General features: G+C 37.0%; 1 protein-coding gene across 1 annotated transcript; it reads left to right on the forward strand.

Moving 5' to 3' along the window:
• The first annotated feature begins 63 nt into the window (after positions 1-63).
• On the forward strand, positions 64-11623 carry Tbc1d22 (TBC1 domain family member 22). The gene is made up of 4 exons (XM_085206205.1): positions 64-718; positions 6703-6915; positions 7187-7453; positions 7876-11623. The coding sequence occupies exons 1-4, from the start codon at positions 167-169 to the stop codon at positions 8281-8283; spliced, it is 1440 nt and encodes a 479-aa protein (XP_085062331.1). The 5' UTR covers positions 64-166; the 3' UTR covers positions 8284-11623.
• Positions 11624-14660: the final 3037 nt, after the last annotated feature.

The following is a 14660-nucleotide window of genomic DNA, read 5'->3' on the forward strand; positions in this document are numbered from 1 at the left end:
AGAATGTACAAACGTCTTTACAAAAATGTAAAATTATATAACCTGTATTGCAACCGTGGTGCAAAAAAAACAATTGTCTATGACCTAGTGATATGTCATATCAACATTTTAGTTATATTTGATTGCTTAGTAAAGCTATTTAGAATGTCTCTGGGTCTATTTTATTATGGAAAGCCACCAAGCCGAATATGACAAGAACGGACTGGTGGCTGACACGTTCTGGAAGACTCCACAGCGAGCTGTCCCGGGGAGGCCGTGTCAGAGGGTCGAGCGCGTCGAGGTTATGTCCGGGTCGTCGTATCAACAGTTCCAGGCGTCTGTGAACGATGCCTGGGACCTGGGTGACGACGACATCATCTCAGGCATCGCCGAGACGAAAATATCGAAAGCCATATCGCAAACCGCAGCTTTAAACGTTATTAATTCACATAGGAACAGTACTAAGAACGTAAACAAAAGTGACGTCAAAGATAGTGATAGTGTTAAGCCTAAGGAGGAGGTGTCGGTGAGGAAGAATGAAGTGCGTAAGAGTGGTGCCTCTGGTGGGTCAGCAATGCGACATTACCCGGGGCGGCCGCGACCTGTAAGACTGTCGGCACTCACGTCCCGTGAAGAAAGCAGTGAATCTAAACTGGAGAGGTTCCAGCAAGTGTTAGAAAACCCTGTGTTAGACCTGGACGAGTTAAAACAGCTCAGTTGGTCTGGAATTCCTATTAAGGTCAGTTATTTCCAGTTACAGTTATAATGTTGAGTGTTTTGTGATGAGTCACCTCTTAACTATCTTGGCATTATTAAAGGAACCAATGAACTGTGTCTTTGCACTCAAGTGTACATGATTTATAACTGTAAAACAAAAATATTTTTTTAATAAATTTAAATAAATTGCCTATTTCCTCACTGGTAATTTACATTTTAATTGGTTATCATGAATTTTAATTTACTAAATTTTTGTTACTGTATTAAAACATTTACAATTACTTTCTCTATACCAAAAAATTTAAGGTTTTTTCCGTTGATAATATAATACTTCTGTTTTTTGTAGCTTCATTCATATACCAAAGTGACACTAATGCTAAGACACTTTGTTCTCCAAACACTACCAAATTTTCAGTTGGGGGATATTTCTCAAACTTTAATGAAAACACACAACTGTGGTGATTACGAAGAAACACCACAGGTACAATAAGAAACTGTGCCACTATGTTTCAATATGACTAACTTTGCACTTGTTGATAAATTTACACCAAAAAATTGATTGAAGTAATGCTTATTTATAAATATTATAAAATTTCATAAGTAAAATAATAAAATTGAATATATGTTATATATATATGTATTATTAAAATATTTTTAATAAAAACCAGCACGACAATTCCTAGAAAACCTTGAGTCAACCACATTTGCCACAAGCAACATGATTACAGACTATTGTGCTACTTAAATATATTTTATATAAAGTATGTATTTGCATGCAAATCTGTTATTAAAAGCTAAGAGGAAGTAAATATTTTCATATACTTGTTATAACAACTAAGTGTTGATATTTAATGTAAATTGAATTGAAGCAATGTGATTGTAAGCACAAGGGTTGTGTGTTCAATCCACACTTAGGGGAAGGGGTATTTTTAACAAACTTACTCTGAAGATTTTTAGCTATAAATTGTATTCTGCACATAGCAAGGTAGGCAGCGAGGGGTACCTGGGAATCTGTGTTAAGGCACTCCTCATTAAGATACTTCCGTTTCCTATTTTTTGTCAAATTCTGGATGCCTGGAACTGAATTTTTCTTGGTATCAAAGCAAAGAAATGAAAAATTTCACAAGTTGGATTTGAATCCACAATCAGGCATCTTTACAGTCTCTCACGAGTGGTCTCTTATTCAGGATAATGAAATATTAACAAATGTGTCTTTATATAAGCTTTAATGGTACTATTTTATATTTAAAAGTCAGCTTCACACTATCCTATCCTGCACACAGTAGGGTAGGCAGAGGAAACCTAGTTTTAAGACACTGTTACACATTATTATATATACCACTGGCTTTTACTGGCAGTTTCGCCCTCTTGGTCAAATGGAAAAACTTACTAAGTACATATTACATTGAAGTAAACACTCCTCAGCTTTATAACATTATTATAGATTGTTAGTATCTGAATAACACTTTACAGTACCTTTTTTTTTTTTTTTTTTTTTTCTTAGTGTTTATTTGCAATCAGTCTTGTGACTATGAGCGAATCTGTTCTGTGATGCTGTCGTGCCGAGTGGCATCCCAGCGGATGCATCTACTCATATGCTGCCCAGAGGTAATGGCGGGCTTCTAGCTCTAGGATATGGTGTTGCTTTAATCGCTTCACATAATGGTTCATGGTGAGTTGGCGAGCAAGTTGATTGGGGTGATTGATTAGCCTCTCTTTGTACTTAGCTGCCATACTCCGAATTTCTTCCTTAATTGTTCTCATCCCGAGGTGCTCGTGAATTTCATTATTTGTTATATACCAAGGTGCTTTTGCAATTGTTCTTAAGATCTTGTTTTGTTGGCGCTGGATTATATTTAGGTTGGAGTCGCTTGCACTGCCCCATAGTTGCAGGCCGTATGTCCAGATGGGCTTTAGGATGACTTTGTAGATAAGAAGTTTGTTGTCCATAGAAAGTCTTGAGTTCCTTCCCAGCATCCAGTACAGGCTATTGTACTTTAGTTGAAGCTCTTGCTTTTTACATTTCATGTGGTGCCTCCAGGTTAATCTACGGTCGATGTGCAGGCCAAGATATCTTACATGGTCACTGTGAGGTAGAGTATATAGGCCTAACTTTACAGGTGGACAGCTTCCTCTTTTAAGGGCGAATGTCACCTGAACTGACTTTGTGGTACTAGCCATAATTTTCCATTTTTGCAGCCATTTGTATACTTTATCCAGGCCCTTTTGCAGGTTCTCTGATGCTTGTTTTGGATCCTTATGTCTTGATAATATAGCAGTGTCATCTGCGAAAGAGGCTGTAATTGTTTCTGGTGTCAGTGGTAGGTCTGCAGTGAACAAGGTGTAGAGCGTTGGGCCCAGGACAGATCCTTGAGGCACCCCGGCGTAGATCGTTTGGAAGTCGGAGGTGGCGTCACCTTCTTTCACATAAAATATACGATCCTCCAGGTAAGACTTGAACACAGGAAGATATGAGTGTGAGACATTCTGTTTGATTTTACATAGTAAACCTTTGTGCCAGACCTTGTCAAATGCCTGCTGGATGTCCAGGAATGCTGCCGAGCAGTACTCCTTTTGCTCTAGGGACTTTCTTATAGTGTCGCATACTCTGTGAGCCTGTTCTACTGTGCCATGACGTTCTCTAAAGCCAAATTGGTGATCTGGTATCACTTTGCGCTCCAAGAGGCTTGGCATAATTCTGCGAAGTATTATCTTCTCTAGTACCTTGGATAGTATGGGCAACAGACTGATCGGTCGATAGGATGTCTTTTCAGTAATTACTTTGCCAGGTTTAGGGATCATAATGATTTCCGAGACTTTCCACGCATCAGGGAAGTACCCTACTCGCAACATAGCGTTGAAGATAACGGTGAGGAAGACAAGAGCCTTTCTAGGTAGTTCTAACAATACTTCTTTGGTTATCAAATCGTAACCCGGTGCCTTTTTGTTGTCAAGCCGTTTAATTATTTTTATGACTTCCGCGGGCGATACAGGTCTAGGGGGAAGATCCATTTGAAGATCTTGTTTTAGGATGTGGTCAACATGTTCTTCTGATGGTTTGTCTAGAATTACGTTTGGTTTAAAAACGTTTGCTAGATGCTCCGCAAACAAGTTTGCCTTATCTTGGCTTGTTCTGGCCCAGTCATTTCCTTTTTTTATAGGGGGCTTTGGTATGTTAGGTCTGTCACAGGAGCGGCTAACTTTCCAAAGCGAGTAGTTGGTGGCTTTAGTAGCAGTTAGAGATTCCAATTTTGCTTGCATTGTTGAGTCATTTGCATTCCTCAGGGCTTCTTTTAATTCTACTATAGCCTTGTTAAGGGCAGTCTTATCTTGCGGGTGGCGACTAAGTTGCCAGATTCTGCGTAATTTGCGCTTTTCCTGGATCATGGTCTTTATTTCCAGAGGTATGTTTGTGCCATGATTTCTATGCTCGGCAGTAGGTGTGCACTTCCACGCGGCAACTTGTATGAGATTGGTGAAACCTACTACCGCTGTTTCAATTTCTTCTGCCATTTTAAGTCTAATGTTTAGATTAAGGTTCTCTCCCATGTAGTCTCTGAAGGAGCTCCAGTCAGTATGCCGGTTGTATAATAATATGGGTCTTTCAACCTCGATTATTGTTGAGCTTACAGTTAGTAAGACTGGAGTGTGATCTGATGACCCATCATTACATGTCTCGATTTTCATGTACAGCTTCGAGAGTCCTTTTGTTATGAAGAAGTCAAGTATGTCCGGAATTCGATTATGATCGGCTGGCCAGTAAGTAGGCTCTGATGGGGCGATTGTATTTAGGCGATTTTTGTTGATGCTCAAGTGTAGCTGTCTTCCCCTGGTTGTAATTAATCTAGAGCCCCAATAGACATGTTTGGAGTTCCAATCGCCTCCCGCTATGAACCGATTGCCTAAACTTGAGAAGTAGGTAGAGAATTGGTCCGAGTCTATACGATGTTTTGGGGGACAGTACACAGATGAAACATTGAAGTACCCACATCTATCTTGTATTGAAACTGAAGTTGCTTGTATTTGGTCAGTTTTATATTCAGGCATTAGGTGGTGCTTTATTTTGTCCCGGATGATTATGGCTGATCCTGCGTGACCTGTGCCATCTGGGTGATTTGTAGTATATGTCTGGAACCCTTTGATTTTGACATTGGTTTTATCTGTACAATGAGCTTCGGATATTAGAACTATGTCCAGTTTGTGCATGGCAATTAGCATGTCGAGCTCATCTTTGTTGGGTGAGAGTCCGTTTATGTTCCAAGTAGCCAGTCTTAGCCCAAGGCCTTTTATCCTTGTAATTTGGTTATGAGTGTGGTTATGAGGCTCATAAGAGTGCTCATTTGTTGTAGGACCAAATCAAATTTTTCGTTTTGTTTGGTGAGAAGAGTTTCCAATACTGTAGGGTTTTGGTTTACATCGGATGAGGGATTTTCTGTGGCAACTTTGTGTGATTCGTTTCCTGTGACTTTGGCGTATGAGAGTGGTTCTTTTCCCTTTTGAATGGAGGTATATTGTTGGGCAGTATTACTAGGGCGGTTTATGTCTTGATTTGTGTAGTCTTTTGCAACGGCTCTTCGTTGATCATATCTGTTGTTTTTTCTGGCAAGGATTTCTCTATATACCTCACAACCCTTGTAGTTTGCTGGGTGGGAGCCATGGCACAGTGCACATTGAGCTGGTGTATTTCTATCTCGCTTTGGACAATCTGAGGTTTTGTGAGCCTGTGCGCATTTTACACAACGGAAAGGTCTCATACAATAATTTTTTGTATGCCCATATTGCTGGCACCGTTGGCACTGTACAATTGAATTTTTCTTCTTCGGATCCTCTATAGTTACAGCCTGATGGTAGATATATTTGATTTCTTTAGCTGCCTTATTGTTTGTGCCAGGTAAGAGATTTACGAAGAATGTTGAAGTTGGTTTTTTATCCGGGCCATATCTTGAGTTAATAATTTCCCCGATTACAGTATTCCCACTTTTTTCAATTTCTTCCTTTATCGCGCTTATAGGTGTAGTGTGGTGGAGGTTTCGAATAACAATACGACAGGGTCGTTCTTCCTTTTTTTTGAATGTGTGACCAATTAAGCCACATTCGCGAAATTTGGTGATGATTTGCTTGTAGGCCTCCATATCGTGGGTGTTGATTCTCAGCTGGTTTCTATTTGTAGTCCGATATGTGAAAGAACTTTTATCTGCAACAGTTTCCACAAGTTCGGTCAGTTTATTCACATCATCTATACCATACAATACTATAGGTGGGGGTTTGCTAGGTTTTTTTTCCACTACCTTTTTAGTTGCAGGGGGGTCTTCGGTTAAGTCGATTGGTAACTGACTGAACATGTTGCTGGTGGTTAAGCTCTCTGGTGATTTGCTGAGTTTCTTCCTTTTGGGGTTTCTGCCTGGTACTCTCTGCCAAGAAGGAGGGCTCACAGTGCCTTGTTGGCTGGGTGCGTGTTGCGTAACTGTGTCTTTCAGATGTTTTACCACAGTTTGTATATGTTCTGGGGGTTTACCACCCAATGAGTTACTTCTAGGCCTGGTGGTAAACATGCTGCGATGGAAGGCCTGCTGAGTAAGTTTTTTGCTGCCAGTAACATTCACTGTAATGGAAGCCTGGTCGCCTACTTCCATCAAGTCTTCGGTAGCTAATTTCACACCCTCCGGCCCGGGTACCGGAGAGCGCCGGGGGTTAGCCGGATCGCATGACGTACTATCTTTCACATTATTCGACATTTTCATAAAATTGAGGGTTGGGAGAGGAGGCATATATTACTTTCCCAAGGTAATATAGCAGCTATTTCAGGGGGCATTTAACTTCCCTAGGTCCGCTGTGGCCTTAACAGGTTAATTAACCGCCGCCTGTGACTCGGCGTGTTGCTCATTTAGCACCACCCAGGGGACACGTGTAGGGTGAGTCTTATATGTTATAGGAAAAGATGGTAAATCCTACGGACGCGAGCAACGTATGTCCCCCTTACAGTACCTATTTTTATTAATTTTACAGGCCAGAGCAGTAACATGGCGGCTGCTAGCCGGCTACCTTCCAGCGAATGCAGAGCGGAGAGCAGAGACACTAGAGAGAAAGAGAGCTGATTACAAACACTTGGTGCGACAGTACTATGATGCTGAAAGAGAAGAAGACACATACAGACAGATACATATTGATATACCGAGGATGAGCCCCTTAGTGGCGTTGTTCCAGCAGATTACTGTGCAGGTATAGAAAATTGTATATCCTATATATCCTACTATCCTTCTTATATTATTTTATTACATTTGGTTCATAAATAAAAAAGTTATGTCAATTTAAAGTACTCAGTTCGACAAAAGTTCCTGAAATTGGTACAGAACCCTCTGAGAGTGAGTCTAACTTGAGCTTAGTCGGTTTTTTCTTAAATATAGTATCCTCTAGTATAATATATAAGATTAATTTATAAAAGACTTGTTGTATAAACATCATATTTTAATCCTATTTCTCTAAATTAAAGGTAATGTTTGAACGTATCCTCTACATATGGGCAATACGGCATCCAGCGTCTGGCTACGTCCAGGGCATCAACGACCTGGTGACTCCTTTTTTCATGGTCTTCCTCCAAGAAGCTGCTCCTGGCAAAGAACTAGACAACTTCCCTTTGGATAGTCTAACGGAATGCCAACGGGATGTGATAGAGGCTGATTCGTTTTGGTGTTTGTCAAAGTTCTTGGATAGTATCCAGGATAATTATATTTTTGCTCAGCTCGGTATACAGTATAAGGTGAGTATTTTAGTTATCGAGAAGTTATGTTAGATATTTTTTCTCTCTCTATTTAGTAAGATAATATAAAATGTATGTCGCAAAATTTATTTAACATATGTTTGAGCTGAATTTGAAGCTATGTCCCTAAGATTCGTGTTTATATTCGTATTATAGTAAATTATTCAATAAAATGGCCTATACTTGAACTTGTTGTGGTGCAGTGGGACAGTGTCTAAACTCTGAATGTATACAGTACATTGTGTGAATCATAGTATCTAGCTCAAAATTTTTAAATTGTATAAAATTACTTTAGAATCATTAAAGATTAGTCTTTTATGTTAATTTTTCAGCAAAATCACTAGATATTTGAAATCACTTTGATATAAAATGTGATTTCTTAGAATTTTTTTTCTATTAACAATACAAAATACAAATTCCAGGTGAACCAACTAAAAGAACTAATAAGACGCATTGATCAACCTTTACACGAACACCTCCAACGCCACGGCGTGGACTACCTACAATTCTCATTCCGTTGGATGAACAATCTCCTAACCAGAGAGATACCACTTCCTTGCACGATACGACTTTGGGACACCTATCTGGCCGAATCAGATGGTTTCGCGATATTCCAATTGTACGTTTGTGCCGCATTTCTCCTGCACTGGCGTGAGAGGCTTATGCAGGAGAAGGATTTTCAGGGTCTGATGATACTTCTCCAGAACGTTCCAACTCAGAACTGGTCGGATTCTAATATCAGTTTATTGGTGGCAGAGGCCTATAGATTGAAATTTGCTTTCGCTGATGCGCCAAATCATTTGCATAATGCTGGGAAGTCGGATAGGTGACCTGGATTGTAGTTTTTGGTATTATCGAAGAATTGCTTGGTCCATTTTGTTGGGTTTTTTTTATTTTTAGGGTTCGTAAAGTTTTGTACGGAAACCTCTGTAGACGAGCCTAACTCGAACTTTCGAGAATCTCGCTTGTATAGGCAACTTGAAGCGAAAACACTGCGTTCTCCACTTACGCTTGACTACATCATGGAAATGAATATAACAATAAACTTTTTTTTTCTAATTGTTTCGTGAGCATTCCCTGATTGATTATGATTTTTGTGAGTTCATATCAAATTTAATTTATTACAATATTTAGTTTATTCTTATTTACCTAAATGATTGTTAAGTGGAGAACGAAGTGATTCATCTTACTAAAGTGAACACAAATGATGACTTTATAAAAAAAATATCCATAGTTGTATTATTTTTTTTGTTTTGTTCTATATTGTGACTCTAGTATTAAAATAAATTAACAATTCAATTAAGTTATTTCAATATAATGGTTGTTAAAAATTAAGTTAAAATTGAAAGATTTAAAAAATATTAAATTACCGTGGGGAATGGAGTGTCTTAACACTAGGTTCCCTATGCCTACCCTTCTGCAATGGTTGTTAGTTATTATATTTTTGTTTATTATTAAATTAGGTGTTTGAATGAAATAAGTTTTTATATAATAATATGGACTAAGTATTTTCTTTAAAGTTGTTTATACTAACAATATATTGCCAATATATGTAATATGGGTATTTTGTTTAAAGAAAAAAATCCACAAAAGTATATAGACCATGTGTTGTTTAGCTATTTTTTCTTAAAATGAGGCTGAATTATTAAAATGATAGTACTGTTATTAATAAATGATTCACAGATAAAAAATAAAGTTTGAGAGTAGATAAAATAATAATATTTATCCTTTTTAAAAAAAGCCGTTTTATTCGAGTTCTTAGCACAAATTGTGTCTGCTTAGTAGAAATATTATACTTTTTAAAATATTTTTTTGCAGTAACTGCAAGATAAAATGATCTATTACAAAAATTATGTCCACATTACAAAAAAGAAATCGAAGCATAAAACATTTAATAATATAACGCAAAATATATTCTGGCAACACTTAAAATACAATTGTTTTGCAATTATCTTTTGATAATCGGTGATAATTATTTATATACCTTAATTTATTTTCAAAAAAATATTACAGATAATCGAAAGATCTGAAGATACTATTTACTTTCAACTATCTTTTAATTCAGCATCAAGTATTGAAAAAGCTTCCAGTAATTGTTGTAATGAGAGATTTTAGTTAATTGATTTAAATAATTTAAATAAAAAAAAAAGAGATTTAATTTTAAAAACTCAATGGGCAGTCATGTTTCTTGTACCAACTATGCTACTATTAAATTAATATTATACTTGAATGTATCGCGTCACATTTTACAATCGTCTATGTTTCATTAAAAATTAAATACACATGCAGTACTGTTGACAAGTTGTGACACCCTGAAGTTAGGTGTAGGCTGCGCAGATTTGAAATTGGATTTTTTATATTTGCTTTCCGAGTGACCAATGCGCAAAAGTCCAAAAAATGTAACTCCAGGGCGGCCACGACTCGTCAAACCTACTATACATAAATTGAAGCATATTGTATTTAATTTAATTTTTTTGTTAATATTTTATTATCTTCCTTACCAATGCAAATTCATCACATTTTATTTATCAGTAATAACTATAGAGGCGGTAAACTAACGCTATCATACTAATAGATATTTAATTTTAATATTTTACTCAGTCGTTGCAGGAGCACAAGCGTGTCACTAACCGCGACAGCTTGTGATTTCGATTTCCACGCGAGGAAAAGAATTGTTTAATATTTATTTTTTGCTCCGGTCTCGAGGCAAAGCGCGGCGTTAAGATACGCCACGCAACACGCAATAAAAAATAAATAAAATCAAAAAGAAGCCTCCAGATTTTGGCGGAAAATGGAGAGCGGAGAGTCTTAACACTGTCTGCTTTCCTTGCTACATGCAGGATACGGCGTGTAGATGAAAAAATTCTCATGGATGACGTAATTGGCACATATTTTTACACCAATTATCAATTAGTGTAAAATCAACAACTAATAAGAAATGTGTAAAATAAAACATGTTTTTGTAAATGTCTATAAATTGTGGACTAAGCAAAAAAATAATATATTATACGTTATTTTTTAAAATTTCAATAAATTTATACAATTTAATGCGCAAATAATGTAATTAATAATAATAATAAAAAACTTCATTTCATGCTCACATCATTAAAACTATAAAATATATATCATTATAAAAATTGTAAAAATCATATTACCAATTTGACGTAACTCGCTAAGACCGTATAGCTTAACTGTCAATAGTGTTTCGACACTATCCAAAAGACATGGGTAGTGGGTACATATCCTGCTACTTGATTTTTACCGAAAAAAAATAAGTGTGTAATTATTATTAAAAAAAAAATTGTCTGTAAAATCGTAATTATAAATGTTATTATTCATTATATGAGTGAATGCCAAAAGAGGGGCATCGGTGTAGCATGTGACGCTTGTGGGTTCGATTCCTACTCGGGGTATTGAATTATATCATTTCCTCGTTCTGGTGACAAGACCAATCGTGACGTTGAGTTTCATCACTCAACACGTAATGTCTTGAAAACTTGGCGGAAAAGAGGAAACGGAAGGTCTTGACACTAGGTTCCCTCTGCCTCTGCCTTGCATATAGCAAGCATCCGGGATAGAACGAAGCTGAAAAAACTGTCTTAAAGAGGTTGGTCGGGACCGAATTTAGTATTTGGATAATTATACTCCTATACAAATAAGTCTAAGAGGCGGTGGGACGAAATTTACAAGTTTTGTATCATGTTTCAGTTGTAAACTTTTTTTTTAAAATTAATTAAATAGAAACATTTTTCTAAATAATGCATTGTATCTAATATTTGAATTACTTAGTGCCCTTTAATCAATACGATGAATAAAGAGCGTTCAATGACTGAACACAACGCTGGGTTCTACGTAACTAAACCTTGTAATTTTAATTATAACTATTTTATTTAAAATATAAAGATTTTGTGTTCTAATAAGTCCCAAAAGCTCAACAATCTCGAACAGAAATTATTTTATCTGCTGTCTCTTAGACTATAATGTAAGTCTGATATTGGATGGAACGATAAGAAGGCCTATACATAAGTTTTAAATTGTAAAAAGATATTTGACTATTATAGTTCTTTTTTTTTTTGGATTTTTATTTTACGTGTATGTTTCTTTACTTTGTTTATTATTAGCAATATTTGTAATGTTACGCCTTAATAAATATATTATGAAATTATAAAATGTTTTTTTTTCTATATGGTCTTGTGTCCTAGCAAAAATATTTAATACCTAATTTATTTATGCATAAACTTTATAATAAATTATGAATGTAAATTAAAAATATGAATTTCTAACAGAATTTTCTTTAATGATTTACGTTAAATGTTAACTGAGAATTAATATAAAACTTTCGTTGGAGTAGACAGGCATTCCATTTTTATATCACAACGGCAACGTAATGTTGATAAAAAAATGATTTAGTTAGGGAAAATCGGTAAGTAGTACCAATCTGTGAGTAAAACTTAAAAAAAAATACAGATATAAAATAAATGTTCCGTTGCAGCCCCCTTAAATATTTTATTGTGTTTTTAGTATTTTTTTTTATACTTAGTAGCAAACGAACAAACAACAGAGTCTTAAGAATGAGGATCCCGTTTCATCCTTTGGATATGGAACCGTAAATATCTTCACAAGTATAGTTCTTTGATTATGGCGTTCCGAGCGTGCCAGTTGAGCGCATATCACGCTTTTAAGTATAGTATTAAAGAAGAAGCTATATTGCCATTACACTGTTATTATACTGAAAGTAAAAACGCTACAAAAACAAAATAAAAGTGACCTCGCACTTGCGCAGAAATACCGACCTTGGCCTAGACATTGACAGCTGACTACTTACTATATTCGTAAACAATTTACTATATTCGTTTGTGAAAAATACTTAAAATATTATCATTTTCAATACAAATATTAATCTTAATTGTAATTTTAACATTCTTAATTAATAATTTTGACATTTTGTGTTAAATTTATAGTTTTTATATTATTTAAGTGTATGTAAAATCGATTGAGACGTGCCTCTACTGAGGTAGTGGCCTTGAACCAGTGAGAGAAGAAGGCACACTGCAGCACCAAACAAAAATTGAGAAGATACACTTACATGTCTTAATAAGGCAAGTTTTTAATAATAAACGCTAAAAATACAAAGTAAAACTATTATTGAAAGGATATTATTATTAAATCTTACGATTTTTCTAGATAATATGTAAAAAAGAAAAGAAAAAATTAAATATCTTTAATTTTTTATTTAGTAGCTGAACCTCGCATCGCAGAATAAGAGATTTTTTGAATATTACAAACATCCACAACGATTTTTTTCAGTAATTTCTGCAGTTATCTCAAATATCCTAAGCTTTAAAAGAGAATCGAACCTATTCAAAGATATATTAGCATTGCGCAGAGTGAGCCTAGTGTTAAGAGACTCCGTTTTCTATTTTCCGACAAATTCTGGAAGGCTAGCGTGTTGAGTGGCGAAACATTAAATAACAAATTTCCACGAGTGGGAATCGAACCCACAATCTGCCCTGTTGACAAACACACGCTTGTACCCCAACGCCACAAATAGCTTCAAATTAAAATAAATATTATTAAAAAAATATCCTCTTCATAACAATATCACATAAAAATATTAAATAAGTTTAAAACGGAAAACCACAAATGAAAACAAATGTCATCTATTTTTACGTTTAACTGTCTGGGACTTGGGAATTGTTATCAGTAGGTACTAATATACTATTTTATATTTTTAGTGATATTATAATAATATATATTATATTACTAATATTTTACATGACTACATAATTATACAGAGGCCCTCGTGGCACAGGGAAACAAGCGTATGACTGCAATTTTCGCTTGTGGGATCGATTCCCATTCGGGGGAGTAAATTATTATTTATTAATATTTTAATTTCTTCACTCTGGTTTCGTCTGGCAGTGTGAGTTCCGCCATCTAACATGCATTGCCTCAAAAATTTGGCGAACAAGTGAGGTCCCTACAGATTATTTTAACACTAGGTGCAAAAGCTAGGTGCAAAAAAAAAAAAAAAACTTTGCCTGCTATATGCAGAATACATATAGTGTGGGGAATAGCGGAACCGTACGCCGTGGTTTGTCTTATTAGGTCAAAGAAACGGAAATTATTAAAATATAATAATAATCACAAGTAGGTTGCCTTCGACGCATGAAGAACGGAAAAGCGGTGGGACCTGACGACATTCCGATCGAAGCGTGGAAATCGATGGGCTCTCTTGGTGTGCTCATGCTTACTGACCTTTTTAACCATATCTTGAACACTGGTAAGATGCCGCATCAGTGGCGGCTTAGCTTTATTACCCCTATTTACAAAAGGAAGGGGCAGTGTTCAAGATTGTGGTAGTTATAGGGGCATTAAGCTTATGAGTCATACCATGAAGCTCTTCGAGCGCATGATCGACCTCAGGCTCCGCCGAGAGTGTACTATCTCTGAGTCTCAATATGGATTTCAGCCAGGATCGGGCACCATGGACGCCATTTTCGCCCTCAGAACTTTGATGGAGGCATACAGGGAAAAAAGGAGAGCTCTGCATGTGGCCTTTTTAGATCTGCAGAAGGCCTTTGACTGTGTGCCTCGTCAGTGTATCTGGTGGGCTTTGCGATCCAAAGGGATCCCTGAGACCTATATTGAGATTATCAGAGGCATGTACCACGAGTCCGCTTCCATGGTTAGGACTGCTGTTGGCGACACTAGACCCTTCCCGATTACAGTGGGGGTTCACCAGGGCTCGGCTCTTAGTCCGTTCTTATTCAATGTAGTGCTCGATACTGTCTCGGCTCACATCCAGGACCAGCCTCCATGGCTGATGATGTATGCCGACGACATAGCACTCATTGCCGAGAACCGACTGACGCTGGAGCGTAAAGTGAACCTCTGGAAGGGTACGCTTGAGAACGGCGGTCTTAAACTAAATGTGTCGAAGACAGAGTACATGGCCTGCGGGAGCCGGGACTCGAGCGCCATCCTTATAGGTCCTGAGCCAGCCGTTAAGTCGGAGAAGTTCAGGTACCTTGGATCCGTTATGCACGAGTCTGGAGGCATCGATCACGATGTCCAAGGGCGGATAAGCGCTGCCTGGGCCAAATGGCGGGAGGTCACTGGTGTGGTCTGCGACCGCAGAATACCGCCCAAGCTCAAGGGGCTGATATACAAGAGCATCATCCGACCGGTTCTTTTATACGGCAGC

The sequence above is a fragment of the Heliconius melpomene genome, chromosome 2 (genome assembly GCF_056956725.1).
Source record: "Heliconius melpomene rosina isolate 202511_hmr_F chromosome 2, ASM5695672v1, whole genome shotgun sequence".
In the NCBI taxonomy this organism is placed as follows: Eukaryota; Metazoa; Arthropoda; class Insecta; order Lepidoptera; family Nymphalidae; genus Heliconius; species Heliconius melpomene.

Excerpts from the sequence above, each read along its gene's own strand:
- Tbc1d22 (XM_085206205.1), top strand. The coding sequence starts at position 167 with ATGGAAAGCCACCAAGCCGAATATGACAAGAACGGACTGGTGGCTGAC. Across the intron at positions 6,916-7,186 it reads TCCAGCAGATTACTGTGCAG|GTAATGTTTGAACGTATCCT; the intron begins GTATAGAAAATT and ends TCTAAATTAAAG. Across the intron at positions 7,454-7,875 it reads AGCTCGGTATACAGTATAAG|GTGAACCAACTAAAAGAACT; the intron begins GTGAGTATTTTA and ends TACAAATTCCAG.